This window comes from Pseudoliparis swirei, chromosome 24 (genome assembly GCF_029220125.1).
Source record: "Pseudoliparis swirei isolate HS2019 ecotype Mariana Trench chromosome 24, NWPU_hadal_v1, whole genome shotgun sequence".
Taxonomy (NCBI): Eukaryota; Metazoa; Chordata; class Actinopteri; order Perciformes; family Liparidae; genus Pseudoliparis; species Pseudoliparis swirei.
In genome coordinates this window covers 11,727,649-11,747,282 of record NC_079411.1, presented here as the reverse complement: position 1 = coordinate 11,747,282, position 19,634 = coordinate 11,727,649, and the positions used below count along the sequence as shown (strand labels likewise).

Below are 19,634 nucleotides of genomic sequence, written 5' to 3'. Positions count from 1 at the left end.
GAAGAAGGAGGAACTGAAGTCACGATGTGTTCAGGTTCCTCTTTTTCATGAGTTACAGTAAATATTCATCCAATAATAACTCAACTGCATGATATGAGTCAGCCAGTCAGCAGCCTGGGATGATTACTCATGGATTATGATAATTGTGGAAGTAGAGTCATTATATAGACTTCTATACAACCAGAGGAACTGCCCCCTGGTGGTCAGGAGAGAGAATGCAGCTTTAACACATGAAGCATAGACTTCTATACAACCAGAGGAGTCGACCCTGGTGGTCAGGAGAGAGAATGCAGCTTTAACACATGAAGCATAGACTTCTATACAACCAGAGGAGTCGACCCTGGTGGTCAGGGGAGAGAATGCAGCTTTAACACATGAAGCATAGACTTCTATACAACCAGAGGAGTCGCCCCCTGGTGGTCAGGAGAAATATTGCAGCTTTAAAACATGAAGCATAGACTTCTATACAACCTGAGGAGCCCCCTGGTGGTCAGGAGAGAGAATGCAGCTTTAACACATGAAGCGTCGACTTCTATACAACAAGAGGAGTCGCCCCCTGGTGGTCAGGAGAGAGAATGCAGCTTTAACACATGACGCATAGACTTCTATACAACCAGAGGAGCCGCCCCCTGGTGGTCAGGAGAGAGAATGCAGCTTTAAGGCCCTTCCTCGACGTCGATGTGTTTTTTATCTGCCGGCGAACGATTCGCAGGACGAACACGTGAATGAACGGTCGCGGTGACACGTTGGGTGTTTTTCCGACGATGGGAAGACGTCAGGTGCTGCGCGTGAGGAAAGGTGGGAAGGCCGACGGCTGCCCGATAAGACAAACACACGACATCAAGGCTACGCTCACACGCAGAAGCCTTTTCAAAAGAAAAGCAGTTAATCAATGACCAACAAGGGGTCAACAATCACTCAACCACAGACTACTTTCAAATGTACTGGAGAACATTCCTAATATTATTTATATTATTTCAAAGCAATCTGTGTGACGAAGATGAAATTACAAGAACTGAAACCTGCAGACGATGATGTCATCTAGGTTTGTGACATGAAGTGTGTGTTACGTCACATCTCCGGGGGTTTAAGGGTGATTCTAAATTAAATCAATAAACATTTTATATGTATTTATTATTTAACAACCCAGATTAAACACCTGGCTTCAACACAATTTCTTCACCATAATGTGAGGATTTAAAATTACACGGAAAGGTAATTTTTATCTTTATTCAAAAGGTTTTTTCAGAGAGGTTAGAGGTTGGTTCATCACTCAAAACTAAATGTATATAACTTTTCATTTAAAAATAAAATAAAAATATGTATGGTTGTTTTTTCTGATTTATTCATTGATAAAAGAAGAGATTATATTATTATATATGTATATATATATATACATATAATACATGTTTAACATGTCTTTTTCCAATTTTCAGATCTAAATAATAATGGTTCCATTATTTTCGTTGTGATATATATATATTTATATATATATATAAATTATATTCCCCTGTCCTGTCTCTCAAATAAATCACTTTATAGCGCTCAAATAAATATTACATTATTTGGAAATTTGAAAGAAATGAACTGCAGCATGCATTAAAATCCAACTTCATTCATGAAGACCAAACTCCAGGGTGAGGTGTGTGTGTGTCTGTGTGTGTGTGTGTCAGCGTGGTGCTTCAGTACAGACTCTCACAGCTCACCTCACGCTGGCAGCCCGCGTGTGTTTATCACTGAGGTAAGACTTTTATTTTGAAACATCATCTTATTAATATTAATATCTCTAACTCTGAATGTGCACCAGATACTTTGTTTATTGTTTTGTTGTTGTTTTTATTGTTGTGTCCTCCGAGCTAAAGCTGTTTCAGCTGTTAAATCTTGATTATTTCCCCATAAAGTGTCTCTATAAACTAAATGTTCATAACTGAGGAAAGTCTCTTCATGTCTTTGAGTAATTTCACGTATTTCTGAATGAATGTAGTCAACAGAGAATAATATGAACACAATATATTTACTTTGATAGATAAAATGTGTCAAAACATCCCAACTTCTCATGTGAGGATAACGATAAGTCCTCATGAGGTCTATTAGACTAGAGAGACAAACAAAAGGACACTTTACACTTTAAAAACAGATTTATTTTAACGCAATCTTATTTTTTTGGTGTGTTGCCGCCGGGCCGAAGGACGACAAGGGTCGAGGACGCTTTGAAGAAGAAGAAACACTTTTGGAGTTTGGGGGGCTCTACATTCATGAATGGATTATGAGACAATGGGCCCCACTTACGGCAAAACATATTTGATTGAATATATTTGTCTCATAACTTGTGAATATCTGATTAAACAAAATCAATGTTGAAAGTGTCTGCAAAGGAAACAATAACCGCTGTGATCCAGTTTAATCTCAGCTGGCAACTGTGAGTTTTGAACGTCTCACAGAGCCGACTAAGATTCACCTGAACGCAGCACCAACTCATCCTACCGGAGGACCGGGGGGAGGGGCCTCAAGGGGGCGCTGTGGTGTGGTCCGATTTGAGATTGATTAAAAAAGAAAAACATTATTAAATCATCAGTAAAATGTCAGTAAACAGCCCGAATATTTTATGTCATATTTTTTTGCCATTACTTGATATTTTATAGTTTTTTATTTAAATTACAATAAAAGAGGTTAACCCAAGTGAAAAATTAGGAATGTCAGAAAGGTGAACAAATATAATATAAATGAAAATAAAAAAATAAAAATGTATCCTAGAAATTGCATTCAACATAGAAAAGTATCATTCTTTCATACATTTCTAATAAACATATTTTCATATCTCATTTATTTGCCTTGTTTTTAAAGTTGTTTTACTTCTCTGTGAAGCTTCTTTGATTTTTAAATCCAGTAACTCTTTTATGTAAACATATCAGATTAAATCTGTGAGTTATTCCATGTAATAATATTATTTCTAGGGCTGTCAGCGTTAACGCGTTAAGCTATGCGATTAATTTGGCCGCGTTAACACACAAAAATATTTTAACGCAATTAACGCAACTTTGTTTACTTCCGGTGTTCGTTGAAGTTTTTACACTCAAACCGAGTGTCAACCCGCGGCAGTACGGTTTAACACTGTTTCCGTTTTTAAAACAATTATTTCTCCGCGAAAATAAGGATCAGAAATCAGTTTAAACTCGTGGATGAATCAGTCGGGTTTCCTCCTGCTCCTCCTTCCTCCCGTCTCCCCTCTGATACACAGAGGAACAGAGGGCGACGTGTCGGGTGACGCGGCGCGGAGAGAACTCATTACACGAAACCTTCACCGTGATTGGTCAATCCGTTTGTCTGTCAACATTTTGGGGAAAAAACAACCAATGAACACTCAGTAAATCACAAAGGACCTCCCACCACACATGTGAGGCTCTATAGCAGCCTGTCAGTCAGAGAGCAGAGAACACGGCGCGAGGACAATGAGCCTCATTGAATAGAGCTGAGATTGTTCTGGAATGTTTGATGTATAACACGTGGGTATGTGTCATATGCAAACGCCTTTAAAAGGTGAATTTACATTTTTTTGTAAAATGTATAAAATGCCCCCAGCCTCCAGAGGGTGAACGTGACATATTTGAATGTCAGTCAGTTACCAAGGCCACTGGTTCTGCTGTTCAATGTTAAAGATGACAGGACCAATGGGGTCTCAATATATATATATATTTTTTACTAATCTGATGTTTCACTGAAGAAACAATTTATCATCCACAATATTAAATACCTCGCTGGCACTTTATAGGTAGGAGCCTCTTTGAAAACACAGCTGTGTGAAGTTTGGTCTTTAAAAAGAATGAACTTTTAACTTTTAATTGCGATTAATCGCGATTAATGAATTTCAAAAAGTGCGATCAATTAGTTAATTTTTTTTAATAGATTGACAGCCCTAATTTATACTCTTCAATGAATAAAATCATTCCAAGAAACAAAGAGATTAGTTTACTCCAACAGGAGTGATGACCAGAGGAGCAGAGTTTATACCATCATCATTATGACCAGGACAGAAGTATGGGAGGAGTTTCTCCTTGAAGGAGCAGCCAGTAAAGGAGTAGATGAGAGCTGCAGCTTCTACGTCATAGAAGGAGACCAGACCCTCCTCATAATCCACAAACACCCCCACCTTCTGAGGCCCAGACTTCAGGGGGAGAAGAACTGGAGGATCAGCAGCAGCTATATACTTGTTTCCATTTGTTAAATCTATAGTCCAGTAAACATCTTCAGGTCTCCATGTGATCTCTTCTTTCCTGTTGATCGACTCTCTGACCACTCCTAAAAACTAGAGATGCACCGATCAGGTTTTTTGTGCCGATCACCGATCACTGAAATCAGTATCTGCCGATCCGATAATAACGATCACCGATCACGGTGTCGATTGAAGCATTCTATTTATTGTGTAGTATTATTGCCTAGGACTATGAGGAAATAGATATATAAAGCAACTCAAACAATAAAGAAATTACAGATTTCTTTAAACATTTAGGACTTTTACTTTGAAAAATGTCCTAATTGATACATTAAAATGGTTTGATTGCTATTGTAGGGGATTTCAGATATGTATGGAACACATCTGCATCATTCATTTCCTGGAACTCTTGGGGAGATCTATATATAGGACTTTTTTTAACATACAAAAGTCTGACTTATTTTTATAAACTCTTCCTTGGTGCAGTAAAACTGTTTCAATGTTAGCATAATTTAAGCTAAATCTCAGAAACGATCTATAAAGATACAAAATCAGTTCATTGTTTACTTGTGTATGATTTGTCGACATCTTATTTTGAAAAACGGATGTCGTTTCACGTGGTTCTTTCCGCTAACTTTGCAAAACCGGATGTTGTCACATAAATCCTTCCGCTAACGTTATCAAACCCTCTTTGCTCCCGATCGAATGTGTTTACCGTGAACATCAGTCTCAAGGGACTCAGACATGTGAGAGTCGGCTGAGTCGACCCAGAGATTCAACTCGGGGGACGGGGACGCCGCTCGGTGGTGAGGATCCCCTCTGACCTCTCACTCTGCGGCCCTCGTCGGGCGCATCGTCTCCGTTGCGGTGCGCGGCGATTGAAACGTCTGATAGTTCTCGCAGATGTTACGTCATCTGATCGATCGGTTTGATCGGCCGTTTTGAGAACGCCGATCAAAACCGATAATGGCAATATCGGCCGATATGGATCGGCGCCGATCAGATCGGTGCATCCCTACTAAAAACCATTCGGTTTTTCCTTTAACTTGAATCTCAAAGTAAAATTTGCCTGAAGAGAAACTTTGCTTTGCTAAGACACAAATACATGTAGTAAATCTCTCTGGGTTGTTTGGGAGATTCTTCGTCACATCACCATGTTTCACTTGTTTCCCGTCATCAGACAGGATGAGGTAATGATGAGCTGTTTTAGGATCAAGAGTCACATCCACTGCAAACTTCTGGAGCCTCTTCATCTCAACTTCAACCAGCGTCTTCATCATGTTACTGAGCGTCCCCTCCAGCTGAGACACAGCTCTCCTCACAGTCCCCTCATGTGATGCTGGAGGAACACTGACCTGAGACCAGTCCTTGGTGGGTGGTGGATGGTGGATGTTGAGGGACTGGACACTCTGGAGGACGTGGAGGTGGTCTTCAGAGAGGGAGAGCTTCTCTACCTCAGTGCTCCTCTTCATCAGATCAGAGATCTCCTGTTCCATCTCTCTGATGGCGTCTTCAGCCTGTTTCTTGGTGCTTCTCTGCTTCTCTTCTATCGTAGTGATGAGCTCGTTCAGTTTCCTCTCCACAGACTCCTTCAGACCAGTGAAGACCTGAACACCTTCTGCTTTCTCTCGGTCTGCATCTTCCTCACTGAGCTTCACGTTGTGTTGGACCTCCTGAATCTTCAGGCGTCTCTTCTGGATCATCTCCTGAGTTTCAGCCTCTGTCTTCTGCAGCTCCACCTTCTTTCCTTCACATTCTTGTTTCAGAGGAACAACATTGTGCATCTTGTGGTCCAACACAGTGCAGAGCATGCAGACACACGTCTGGTCGGTCCTACAGAACAGCTCCAGAGGTTTATCGTGCTTCAGACACATCCTGTCTTCCAGGTTCTCCACAGGGTCCATCAGCTGATGTCTCTTCAGGCGTGAAGCTGTCAGGTGAGGCTCCAGGTGAGTCTCACAGTAGGAGGCCAGACACACCAGGCAGGACTTCAGGGCCTTCAGTTTGGTTCCAGTGCAGACGTCACAGGGAACTTCTCCTGGTCTGGACTCTTGTTGCTCTGAGCTGCTGCTGCTGGCTTTCTGCTGAGTCGACTGTCTGAACTGAGAAACCATCCCAGAGAACAAAGTGTTGACGAGCAGCTCAGGTCTTGAGAAGAAAACCTTTGTACACAGTGGACACATGTTCTGGTTGTTGGTATTCCAGTAATCATTGATGCAGTTTTTGCAGAAGTTGTGTCCACATGGTGTTGTGACTGGATCAGTGAACACATCCAGACAGACGGAGCACAGGAACTGATCTTCAGATGGCAGAAAGTTTGCAGAAGCCATATCTACACACATTGAGGAAGAAAAGAACATTATATTAAAAATAGTTTCATTATTTGTTGAAAAGGGAAAAAAACGGTGTAATTATTTGTATATCTTTTAATTAAGAAACCAAGATCAAAGTCGTGCCGACAGACTCAACCTTGCTCCTCTTGCAAAGGAGCACAGAATAAGTCAAGAGTTAAAGAACAGCAGAAATAATGAGTTTTGCACCTACCCGTACTTTAGAGACCCTTTACTGTTTATATTTCAGAAAATGCTGGGACCACTAATGATCCGTGTATTCTATAGAGTGCCATCAAAGGTTGCATAAGGAATACAGCAATCTCATGTTCTTCGCATCTGAATAAAACTAGATTTGGCCAAAAGAATGAATATGAGACTACTCTAAAAATGTTGAAGAATGAATCAGCAAAATACTGTGTGCAGGTTTTTGCATGTCTACCCGTATATATATAATATATTTTTTGTCTGAGTATCTTTCATACCTGCAAACTCATGAGGGGTGAAAAAGGTGACAACGGGGGGTGGGGGGGGGGGGGGGGGGGTGCAGTGCAGGTGACTTTTTGTTGTTGTTGTCACCACACCACATCCACGTTGTTTGAAGCCTCAAAGCTTTTAGAACCACAACTACAGTCATTTTATTGTTCTGACCACAAATCTAAATAATGACAATAAACAGTTTAAGAACAAAAGGTCCTCCGCTCTGACTCAGCCCTATAATGATAGTAAGAACAAATATACATTGTCATTATATATAATATGGTTAAAGTCATTCATGAACCAACTTCCTTTTTTTTGTGCCTGAACAGTAGGGCTGCAACAACGAATCGATAAAAATCGATTATTAAAATAGTTGGCAACGAATTTCATTATCGATTCGTTGTGTCGCGCGATTATTACGGCGCTCAATAAGTCACGGAGTATAAACAAAGTTGAGTTGAGCGCAGAGCGGCGCAGGAGAAACCAGAGCGGAGGGAGAGGACAGAACGCTGCGTTGTGAGAGCCAATCAGCGCTGAGCTGCTCCTCTGTTGATGAATCTAATTGGCTGCTGCTGCTCACGTGGCGCTGGATGCGGAAGTCATTCAGTAGTCGGAGACATTCACGGAGCTGTGTGCGCCTCCGGGTGACGTTATGAACCCCGACACCAGGGCGCTACATGTCACGACGTGTGTGGCATTTCCACAAGAGTATAACGGAGAAAACGTGGTTATTTATTCCGTGGCGGATAGCGGAAAATATTGTTCCATGGAGAAAGGCAACGGAGATAAGCCACGACGCCACTCGCTGTGAGCGCTGCGCGTGCAGACACCATTTAACGGAGCGGAGCAGCGCGTGCGCTCTGATCGCTCTTTTAATGAAGTATCAATACTAAAAATATGCTAAATCACATCGTTTTTAACGTACGGGTACTTTGTTAGTATCGCTACACCGTGCAGCGTGACAGCAGCAAATGTAGCGGACTAACATTCAAGCTAACCTAACTTCCCAAACGCTGTGGACATCTGAACGCTGATTGGCCGAGACGCGACACGTCCCATCAAAGATGTTTTATTGTGAAGAGCACCACTTCACATTTTTCCCGCGTCTCACTGCAATCTCAACGGCAGCGGGCCAGATGAAAAAAATTATAAATCGTAACGCGTCTCTGGTATTGTTCAGGGGGCGAGGCCACATGGGGACCACTGATCAGGAGAGGAGAGCTGTCAGTCTGTTTGTGACGGTTTTATCCACATGACCAGTGAACAGGTTCATCACCATGGTGACCAGTGGGTCTCCAGGACCTTTCCATGACTTTAAACCAAATTTCCATGATTAAACATTTTGTGAAAACTCTGTCTATACGTGACAAAGTGAGAAGATGTAGTATTTAAACTAACAATGAGAATTCCAAAGCATACCGTATATATACTGTGTAAATTAACATTTGATTAAAACAAATTTGCATTACATTTCCAAATATTTTGGGATTTTATTTTTTTAAATTACTTTTCTAGGCCTGCTCATAGCCATTTAAAAATTCCATGACTTTTCCAGGTTTTCCATGACCGTACGGACCCTGTTTTGAATAAAGGGTTGAAAATTAAAGTGTTTTTGTTTTTTTATCCGATTAATCGATTAATCGATAGAATAATCAACCGATTAATAGATTATCAAAATAATCGTTAGTTGCAGCCCTACTGAACAGTCCTCATGGACTTTTCCCTGAATCTGTTCTGTCTCTCCCTGTTTGTCACGATACTCATATTATAACTTCTATACATATTACATACCTGCCATAAATATCATGATACCCAATACCATAAAAACAATATGGTACCATAAATACGAGACTGGTATATTTATCTATAATAGTAATAAATAAAACATCTGTATGGTTCACTTTTTACCAACTTTTTCAACACTTAACAAATGACAGTAATATTAGTATTCATACAGCCAGATATGAATGAAACTACATGGTTCCATCATAGCATTGATTATACACTATGAGGCCGTTAGTCTCTGACCAGATGATATACAGTTCATCAGGATGAGCAGCTGTAGAGTTACAGAACTTTACAGACAAACATTTCACTTCTGGCATCTTTTTATTTTTTAAACCGAAGTCGGTCTCGAAAGCTGCGCCACTTCTCTCGCTGTGAGCGCTGCGCAGTGTGCGCAGACAGCTCGACACGGAGCAGCGCGTGCGCTCTGATCGCTCTCTTAATGAAGTATCGATACTAAAGATATGCTAAATCAAATCGTGTTTAACGTACGGGTACTTTGTTAGCATCGCTACACCGTGCAGCGTGACAGCAGTAGATGTAGCGGGATGACATTCAAGCTAGGGCTGCAACAACGAATCGATAAAATCGATAAAAATCGATTATTAAAATAGTTGGCAACGAATTTCATTATCGATTCGTTGTGTCGTGCGATTATTACGGCGCTTAATAAGTCACGGAGTATAAACAAAGTTGAGTTGAGCGCAGAGCGGCGCAGGAGAAACAAGAGCGGAGCGAGAGGGAGAGGAGAGACTGAACGCTGCGTTGTGAGAGCCAATCAGCGCTGAGCTGCTCCTCTGTTGATAAATCTAATTGGCTGCTGCTGCTCACGTGGCGCTGGATGCAGAAGTCATTCACGTCGTCGGAGACATTCACGGAGCTAAGTGCGCCTACGGGTGACGTTATGACCCCGACACCAGGGCGCTACATGTCACGACGTGTGTGGCATTTCCACAAGAGTATAACGTAGAAAACATGGTTATTTATTCCGTGGCGGTTGCGGAAAATATTTTTCCATGGAGAAAGGCAACGGAGATAAACCACGACTCGCTGTGAGCGCTGCGCGTGTAGACACCATTTAACGGAGCGGAGCAGCGTGTGAGCTCTGATCGCTCTTTTAATGAAGTATCGATACTAAAAATATGCTAAATCACATCGTTTTTAACGTACGGGTACTTTGTTCGTATCGCTACACTGTGCAGCGTGACAGCAGCGGATGTAGCGGACTAACATTCAAGCTAACCTAACTTCCCAAACGCTGTCGACATCTGAACGCTGATTGGCCGAGACGCGACACGTCCCATCAAAGATGTTTTATTGTGAAGAGCACCACTTCACATTTTTTCCGCATCTCACTGTAATCTCAACGGCAGCGGGCCAGGTGAAAAAAATAATAAATCGGAACGGGTCTCTGATATTGTTCAGGGGGCCACATGGGGACCACTGCTCAGGAGAGGAAAGCTGTCAGTCTGTTTGTGATGGGTTCATCACCATGGTGACCAGTGGATCTCCAGGACCTTTCCATGACTTTAAACCAAATTTCCATGATTAAACATTTTGTGAAAACTGTCTATACGTGACAAAGTGAGAAGATGTAGTGTTTAAACTAACAATGAGAATTCCAAAAGCATACCGTGTAAATTAAAATTTAAAAAAATTGCATTAATTTTCCAAATATTTTGGGATTTAATTTTTTTCAATTACTTTTCTAGGCCTGCTAATAGCCATTTAAAAACTCCATGACTTTTCCAGGTTTTCCATGACCGTACGGACCCTGTTTTGAATAAAGTGTTGAAAATTAAAGTTTTTTTGTTTTTTTATCCGATTAATCGATTAATCGATAGAATAATCAACCGATTAATCGATTATCAAAATAATCGTTAGTTGCAGCCCTAATTCAAGCTAACCTGAACCCCCAAACGCTGTCGACATCTGAACGCTGATTGGCCAAGACTCGACACGTCCCATCAAAGATGTTTTATTGCGAAGAGCACCACTTCTATGGAGGACTCAAAATGACTTAAGTATAAATAAATAAATAAATAAATGCATGAATAAATACAAGAATAAATGAATAAATGCTTAAATAAATGTATAAATAAATTCTTAAATAAATGTATAAATAAATAAATACAAGAATAAATGTGTAAATACAGAAATAAATACAGCAATTAATAAATATAAGTTATAACTCAACAGGACATCATTAAATAAATGTATTTCTACATTTCTTCATTTATTTATTTCTCTATTTATGTGTCCACACGTATTTCTTCATTTATTTATGTGTGACATTTATGTGTCCGTATATTCAAATGAGCTGGGGCGGTCCGAACCTCATTGTTGAACAGGATTGGTCAAGTCAGGGAGCAAGACAGAAGCAATCGATCCCTAGCACTTGGATCTGTAGACGAACAGCGTTTATTATGCATTCTTGTCTGTACATTCTAAATACTACTGTTGTTGAGTCACGGAATGTAATTTAAGGATGTTTTCAGCCGAGAAGTTAGTAGTTTAAGCATCAAATCTGTGGTCGGTTTATCGAGATTCAGCCGAATAAGGATATTGTAAGGTATCGGAACCCCTCCTCTGTTATCCTTCCTACCCGTTCTACTCACACCCAGCACCTGGTCACAGGAGGCCTCTGGAACTGTCAGTCAGCCAACCGCAAGGCCGACTTCATCTCTGGCTTTGCCTTGGAGCAGTCGCTTGACTTCCTGGCTCTCACTGAGACCTGGATCACAGCAGAGAACACGTCTACCCCGGCTGCTCTCTCCTCGGCCTTCTCCTTCAGCCACACACCCAGACCCTCTGGTCGGGGTGGAGGTACAGGTTTACTCATCTCACCCACATGGTGTTTCGCTCCCTACCCGCTTCCACTCTTTATCCCACTGACTTTTGAGTTTCATGCTGTGACCGTTACTCATCCGGTTCAACTTCACATTGTTGTTCTCTACCGTCCCCCTGGTTCTTTGGGAGATTTCTTGGACGAGCTAGACGTCCTCCTATCGAACTTCGCGGAACACGGCCCCCCGCTCATCCTTCTGGGTGACTTTAACATCCAGACAGAGAAGTCATGTGATCTCTTACTCTTACTGTCTTCCTTTAACCTCTCACTCAGTCCCTCCCCTCCTACTCACAAAGCCGGCAACCACCTTGACTACATTTTCACAAGAAACTGCTCTACCTCTAACCTCACTGTGACTCCTCTCCATGTCTCTGACCACTTCTTCATCTCTTACTCTCTCTCGCTCTCTGGTACTGACAACCCACCCATATCTACAGACTCTGCACCTGTACGCCGCAACATTCGCACTCTCTGCCCCTCCTCTCTGGCCTCCTCTGTCCTATCTGCTCTCCCTCAACTGACTGCTTCTCACTCATGCATCCTAACTCTGCCGCAGACACTCTCCTCTCTTCCCTGTCTTCATCTGTTGATTCTCTTTGTCCTTTTAAGACACGACCGTTGGAAATCCTCTCCGGCTCCGTGGTTGTCGGACTCGGTCGCCGAGAGAGCCACCCTCAGCGACGGAAAGAAAATGGCAAATCGAATCAAGCGGAAGACTTGCTCTTCTATCAATCTCTCCTCCTCCTTCTCTTCCTCTATCTCTGCAGCCAAAAGCTCGTTCTACCTGACCAAAATTCAGTCTTCCTTCTCTAACCCCAAAAACTCTTCTCTATCTTTTCCAACCTCCTTGATCCCCCTGTCCCCTCCTCCTTCCACCCTTTTGCGAGCCACTTTGTCGACTACTTTACAAACAAGATAGACGACATCGCTCCTCCTTTACAAATCCATCTTCTATCACCTCACCAACACTAACTTCTTCATCCCCTCTTTTCCTCTTTCACCCCTTGTCTCCCAATCAAGTTCTTAGCTTGGTGACCTCCGCCCGACCGACCACCTGCGCCCTTGACCCCGTCCGTCTCCCATTCTCCAGGCTATTGCTCCTGACCTTCTGACCTTCCTCACCCATCTTATTAACAGCTCCCTCTCAACTGGCTGTTTCCTAACTCTCTGAAGGAGGCGAGAGTCAACCCTCTCCTGAAGAAACCCACGCTCGACCCGTCTGAAGTCAGCAACTACAGACCGGTCTCTCTTCTTCCTTTTCTCTCCAAAACTCTGGAGCGAGCTATCTTGAGCCAAGTGTCCTCCTATCTCCACAGTAACAACCTTCTTGACCCTCACCAGTCTGGATTCAAGGCCGGCCACTCGACAGAGACGGCCCTCCTTGCTGTCTCTGAGCAGCTTCACACTGCTAGAGCAGCCTCTCTCTCCTCTGTCCTTATCCTTCTCGACCTTTCTGCAGCATTTGACACAGTGGACCACCAGATCCTGATCTCTTCTCTTCAGGACCTGGGGATCTCAGGCACTGCACTCGCTCTTTTCTCTTCCTACCTTAAAGACCGCACCTACCGGGTAACTTGGAGAGGATCTGTGTCTGATCCTTGTCCTCTCACTACTGGGGTTCCTCAAGGCTCCGTCCTGGGTCCCCTCCTCTTCTCTCTGTACACAAATTCTCTCGGCTCTGTCATTCGTTCGCATGGCTTCTCCTACCATAGCTATGCTGATGACACCCAACTGATCTTCTCGTTTCCACCGTCCGAAACACAGGTGGCGGCACGAATCTCTGCCTGTCTGACTGACATCTCTCAGTGGATGTCTGCTCACCACCTGAAGATCAACCCTGACAAGACTGAGCTACTATTCCTTCCAGGAAAGGCTCCCACCCACGACCTGACTACCACCTTCAACAGCTCTGTGTTGGCCCCTACCCTGACTGCCAGGAACCTCGGGGTGACACTCGACAGTCAACTCTCCCTGACGGCCAACATCGCTGCGACAGCGTTCCTGTAGGTACATGCTGCACAACATCAGGAGAATACGTCCTCTTCTTACTCAGAAGGCGGCGCAGGTTCTGATCCAGGCTCTGGTCATTTCACGCCTCGACTACTGCAACTCCCTCCTGGCTGGTCTACCTGCTAAGGCCATCTGACCCCTGCAGCTCATCCAGAATGCAGCAGCTCGACTGGTCTTCAGCCTCCCGAAATTCACCCACACCACTCCGCTCCTCCGCCTTCCACTGGTTACCGTGGCTGCTCGCATCCGCTTCAAAACACTGGTCCTGGCGTACCGTGCTCTAGACGGATCGGGCCCCGTCTACATCCGGGATATGGTCACACCGTACACCCCGGCACGTTCGCTCCGCTCGGCAACAGCCAACCGACTTGTGACTCCTGCGCCTCGAGCTAATCACTCGAAATCCAGACTGTTTGCTGTCCTGGCTCCTCAGTGGTGGAACGAGCTCCCCACTGACATCAGGACAGCAGAAAGTCTCTACATCTTCCGTCGGAGACTGAAAACACACCTTTTCCGACTATATCTGGATTAAAACACAGATTAGCACTTCAGTGGCACTTAGATAGCACTTACTTATGGTACTTTTGTAGTTCGACTATGTTGAGGAAATGTTACTTCCTGTATTCTTGTTGTTCTTAGTTTGTACTCTAGGTTGAAATGCACTTATTGTAAGTCGCTTTGGATAAAAGCGTCTGCTAAATGACATGTAATGTAATGTAATGTATCCACAAAACTGGGGCACTCCGCAGATGGTGGAGAAACAGGCTTCCGGACACGCATGGATTAAGTTATCAACATTTAATGGCAAGAAAAGTGAATCAAACATTCAACGCGCTCTATCCTCGTGTCAAGGCTGCAGGCTCTCGGCACCTTCCGGACGCACAACCTTCCCTTCGGGGCTTACCTGAAAAAGAGAACGAGCTCTCTAAAAACACGCTGTTTCATAATCCTCTTGCGGCGGTCGAAACGTCACTTCCGGTTCCGACGCTTTCACAATAAGAATCCCGTCAATTAAAGTCACCTTCACAATAAAAGCCTCTTGTTATTGTCAGTCACTTCACGGAATTCAACCGGCTTCGTCAATCTATAATACTAACATACAGTCACTCTCATGCAACATACATTAATTCTTGCCATTTACATTTGCATAGAGTAAACATTACCCCTATGCTTCATAATACATTAATAACAATATCAATATTCTCCTTAATATTGTCTATTATAATATCTTTCTATATGTATTAATTTAAACCATAAGACCTCTGCAGATGTTATCAAAATAAACTATTACAACTTAACAATATGCGACGGAGATTTGAGGTCCTGCTCGTGGGACCTCTGAGCTCCGGGCGCTCAGCGCGCTGTGTGGCCGCCGAGAGCAGCCTGGACTTTTTGAAATGCTCCGCTGGATCTGACGTCTCCGTAGCGGCTAAACATGAGATATAATTAGGTTTTTGAGGATCTAAAGAGCACAACGAGTTTATTATTGACTAAAAGATAACGTTACGTCAATTTGACTGAGGGTTAAGATTCATAACTTCATATTGTAGCGACCCTGGGTGAGGAAAGCTACGAGACGTTGTATATTTATTATCGTTTATTCGTAGCCTACGCCAAACAACAGTGAACACCGCAACACATTCTACTCCACTGTAAATTATTTTACAGTGAATAATTGGAGTAAATTCATGCGCAAGAACAGTTGATGTGGTGACGTCACAAGACCAGAAAGACCGTCCTGCGTCCTCGAGAGTCTGGACTCCCAAAACCAGACTCACAAGACCAGACTCCAAAGACCAGACTCCAAAAGAACACAAGTCTGTACTCAGTGTTCTTGGAATTGATAAACGGCTGAAGTCAAAAAGCTGTATAGGCTAACTTCTGCTAACGGTGAGCTGAGCGAGTCAACTTCAGCGTCATGTGCCAGGCAGAAGTAGTAGAGCACAACACACCAGGTGCATCACACTCCTGTGACCAATCATGCTTTAGACAGAGGTTCGGACCGCCCAGCTCATTTGAATATACGGACACGTAAATGTCACACATGAATAAATGAAGAAATACGTGTGGACACATAAATAGAGAAATAAATAAATGAAGAAATACAGAAATATATTTATTTAATGATGCCTTGTTGATTTATAACTTATATTTATTCATTCCTGTATTTATTTAAGCATTTATTTATTTATACATTTATTTATACATTTATTTATTTATTCTTGTATTTATTCATGCATTCATTTATTTATTTATACTTAAGTCATTTTAAGTCCTCCATACACTTCACACTTTTCTCCGCGTCTCACTGCAATCTCAACGGCAGCGGGCCAGGTGACCCCCCCCCCCCCCACCAAAAAAACCAACTCTTCGGATCTCCACGATTCACGTAGATGACCTATTTTGAGTTCAAAACGGTGAATTTCACCGAAAGGTGACAAGTTTGCAGGTATGATCTTTGTATATGTACAGTGTGTTCATCTTTTCTTTTGCATTTATTTCGAAAACCAATAAAAGATTTGAGCACAAAAACAAGAGGCCCAATGCAGCCAATCAGATCAAGCAAGAGGCTCAAGGCAGCCAATCAGATCAAGCAAGAGGCCGAAGGCAGCCAATCGGATCAAGCAAGAGGCGGGCTCTCCTTCCTGTTTTCGTGTGGTATGAACGGCGGGAAATTCAAAAGTAAAAGGCAAACCCCGACGAGACACTCATATTAGCGGTATAACCTCCGCTTTTATGGGGCGTTCTCCTCCTCTTCATCCCACAACACAGCAAGAGCGCGACGGCTGCTTGCCTCCATTTTGTAAATGAAGTTGTATCGCCCGGCTGCGCGCGCACTCCACAGGCACGTTTTTACCACGGCGTGTTTGAAGCGGCTGGTGTGATCGAGCCCTAAAGCTAAGGTGTTGCGTTAATCCTGGTGGTTACAGGTGTAAATATAATATGATGTACTCACCAGTGTTTGTAAGAGACTCTGATGAAGTCACTTTGAATTGAGAGAAAAGCAGAGACTCGTCTCCGCTGCAGTGTTTCTGCCGGACCAACGTGTGGTTTCCGGGGTGTGACGCAGCAGCTCTCCTCTTCAGGGTGGCTCCGCCTCTTACCTGCAGCTCTGTGGGTGTAAACCTCACCTTCACCTCCCTGAGACTCACACAGTCGTCTGGCTTTTTGCCTCCTTTGTTTTAAATCCGGTGAGATATAATTAGATTTTTACCAGTTATTACAAATGACGATACACATCATAAATACATAAAAGTGACTCTCAGATTAACTACTTGGAACATTTGAACCTTCCACAAATAAATGAGAAACCACAACAACAACAACAGGCTTTTCATAAGCCAATTACATTCACAGAGAGACAGGAAGCTATCGATGACATCCCATAGTGAAGCAGATGGCTTTCCTCCAGAAATATATACAGACTGTAAAGATATTTGTTTTCCTCTCTTAAGTAAAATGTACAGATACTCCTCGTTGAATCAAAAACTACCTGAATCAACAGACGGCTGCTATTACCTTCATACCAAAGCCAGGTACAAACCCAGAGGAGAAAACTAAAGGGAGTGGGGATACTCACGAGCCCCCGGCTGACCGCGGACTGCATTACTCAGGCCTTGTGGTCAATAACTCGGTTATTTGAGTTCTTTACAATCATGTTTACAGGTTTCTTTGGTTCATAAGTCATCTCAACAATATTCACAAAACAAATCAAAGTGACGACATATTTATTTATTTATTCTCTTTATTAACGTTAATCACACAATAAAACATCCTGTATTTTGTAAACATTATATAAATGCAGTAGGCCTCAATCTTAATGAAGCTCCATGACAACAAAACTATTAATCTATGTTTCCTGTGTGAACATCAGACAGAACAAATTTAGCTGATTTACTCAAAGTCAAACTTCAGCTTCATGTATTTGGTGTCTTTAAAGTCAAGTTCAACTGCATCATATTCATACAACATATGTACATTTATTCTCTTCAATGAATAAAATCATTACAATAAACAAAGAGTGATTAGTTTACTCCAACAGGAGAGATGATCAGAGGAGCAGAGTTTATACCATCATCATTATGACCAGGACAGAAGAATGGGAGGAGTTTCTCCTTGAAGGAGCAGCCAGTAAAGGAGTAGATGAGAGCTGCAGCTTCTACGTCATAGAAGGAGACCAGACCCTCCTCATAGTCCACAAACACCCCCACCTTCTGAGGCCCAGACTTCAGGGAGAGAAGAACTGGAGGATCATCATTAGCTTCATACTCGTTTCCATTTGTTAAATCTATAGTCCAGAAACCATCTTCAGGACTCCATGTGATGTCTTCTTTCCTGTTGATCGACTCTCTGACCACTCCTAAAAACCATTCAGTTTTTCCTTTAACTTGAACCTCAAAGTAAAATCTGCCTGAAGAGAAACTTTGCTTTGCTAAGACACAAATATATGTAGTAAATCTCTCTGGGTTGTTTGGGAGATTCTTCGTCACATCAGTATCATTCACTTGTTTCCCGTCATCAGACAGGATGAGTTGATGATGAGCTGTTTCAGGATCAAGAGTCACGTCCACTGCAAACTTCTGGACCCTCTTCATCTCAACTTCAACCAGCGTCTTCATCATGTTACTGAGCGTCTCCTCCAGCTGAGACACAGCTCTCCTCACAGTCCCCTCATGTGATGCTGGAGGAACACTGACCTGAGACCAGTCCTTGGTGGGTGGTGGATGGTGGATGTTGAGGGACTGGACACTCTGGAGGAGGTGGAGGTGGTCTTCAGAGAGGGAGAGCTTCTCCACCTCAGTGCTCCTCTTCATCAGATCAGAGATCTCCTGTTCCATCTCTCTGATGGCGTCTTCAGCCTGTTTCTTGGTGCTTCTCTGCTTCTCTTCTATCGTAGTGATGAGCTCGTTCAGTTTCCTCTCCACAGACTCCTTCAGACCAGTGAAGACCTGAACACCTTCTGCTTTCTCTCGGTCTGCATCTTCCTCACTGAGCTTCACGTTGTGTTGGACCTCCTGAATCTTCAGGCGTCTCTTCTGGATCATCTCCTGAGTTTCAGCCTCTGTCTTCTGCAGCTCCACCTTCTTTCCTTCACATTCTTGTTTCAGAGGAACAAACTCGTGCATCTTGTGGTCCAACACAGTGCAGAGCATGCAGACACACGTCTGGTCGGTCCTACAGAACAGCTCCAGAGGTTTATCGTGCTTCAGACACATCCTGTCTTCCAGGTTCTCCACAGGGTCCATCAGCTGATGTCTCTTCAGGCGTGAAGCTGTCAGGTGAGGCTCCAGGTGAGTCTCACAGTAGGACTCCAGACACACCAGGCAGGACTTCAGGGCCTTCAGTTTGGTTCCAGTGCAGACGTCACAGGGAACTTCTCCTGGTCTGGACTCTTGTTGCTCTGAGCTGCTGCTGCTGGCTTTCTGCTGAGTCGACTGTCTGAACTGAGAAACCATCTCAGAGATGAAGGTGTTGACCCTCAGATCTGGTCTGGTGGTGAAAACCTCTTGGCACATGGGACACTGGCACCTGTCACTCACATTCCAGTGTTCAGTGATGCACTTTTTGCAGAAGTTGTGTCCACATGGTGTTGTGACTGGATCAGTGAACACATCCAGACAGACGGAGCACAGGAACTGATCTTCAGACAGCAGATTGCTGGCAGCAGCCATATCTACACACATTGAACACAAGTCAAAGTGTCACTAAAAATGATTTAAATAGATAATTATTCATAGAGATTTGGTTTAATTTGACTTTACTCCTTGTCAGACTTCACTTAAGGCAATCTGACCATGAGGAAATGAAGTTTAACTTCCTGTTTGATTAGAGTGGAGTTTTAACACCAGTTAGTGAAACACAGTAAACATCATCAGCTGTCACTCACCAGTTTGTGGGTCAGCTGTTAAGAAGACGAGCAAAGTGTAATATTTAATATTTATCTGGACAGAAACACAGAGACGTGTCTCGA

General features: G+C 43.2%; 2 protein-coding genes across 2 annotated transcripts; both read right to left on the bottom strand.

Annotated features, from left to right (window-relative positions):
• Nucleotides 1–3,961: 3,961 nt before the first annotated feature.
• On the bottom strand, nt 3,962–16,702 carry LOC130189702 (E3 ubiquitin-protein ligase TRIM39-like). Its single transcript, XM_056408639.1, has 3 exons — nt 16,620–16,702; nt 5,230–6,542; nt 3,962–4,303 (listed from the first exon to the last, which is right to left on the bottom strand). Exons 2-3 carry the CDS (start codon nt 6,538–6,540, stop codon nt 3,962–3,964), a joined length of 1,653 nt encoding a protein of 550 aa, XP_056264614.1. The 5' UTR covers nt 6,541–6,542; nt 16,620–16,702.
• Nucleotides 16,703–17,321: 619 nt separating this feature from the next.
• Nucleotides 17,322–19,634, bottom strand: LOC130189698 (E3 ubiquitin-protein ligase TRIM39-like). Its single transcript, XM_056408633.1, has 2 exons — nt 19,551–19,634; nt 17,322–19,337 (listed from the first exon to the last, which is right to left on the bottom strand). The coding sequence occupies exon 2, from the start codon at nt 19,333–19,335 to the stop codon at nt 17,689–17,691; it is 1,647 nt and encodes a 548-aa protein (XP_056264608.1). The 5' UTR covers nt 19,336–19,337; nt 19,551–19,634; the 3' UTR covers nt 17,322–17,688.

Excerpts from the sequence above, each read along its gene's own strand:
- LOC130189702 (XM_056408639.1), bottom strand. The coding sequence starts at position 6,540 with ATGGCTTCTGCAAACTTTCTGCCATCTGAAGATCAGTTCCTGTGCTCC. Across the intron at positions 4,304-5,229 it reads GAAAAACCGAATGGTTTTTA|TTTTTAGGAGTGGTCAGAGA; the intron begins GTAGGGATGCAC and ends GTGCATCTCTAG.
- LOC130189698 (XM_056408633.1), bottom strand. The coding sequence starts at position 19,335 with ATGGCTGCTGCCAGCAATCTGCTGTCTGAAGATCAGTTCCTGTGCTCC.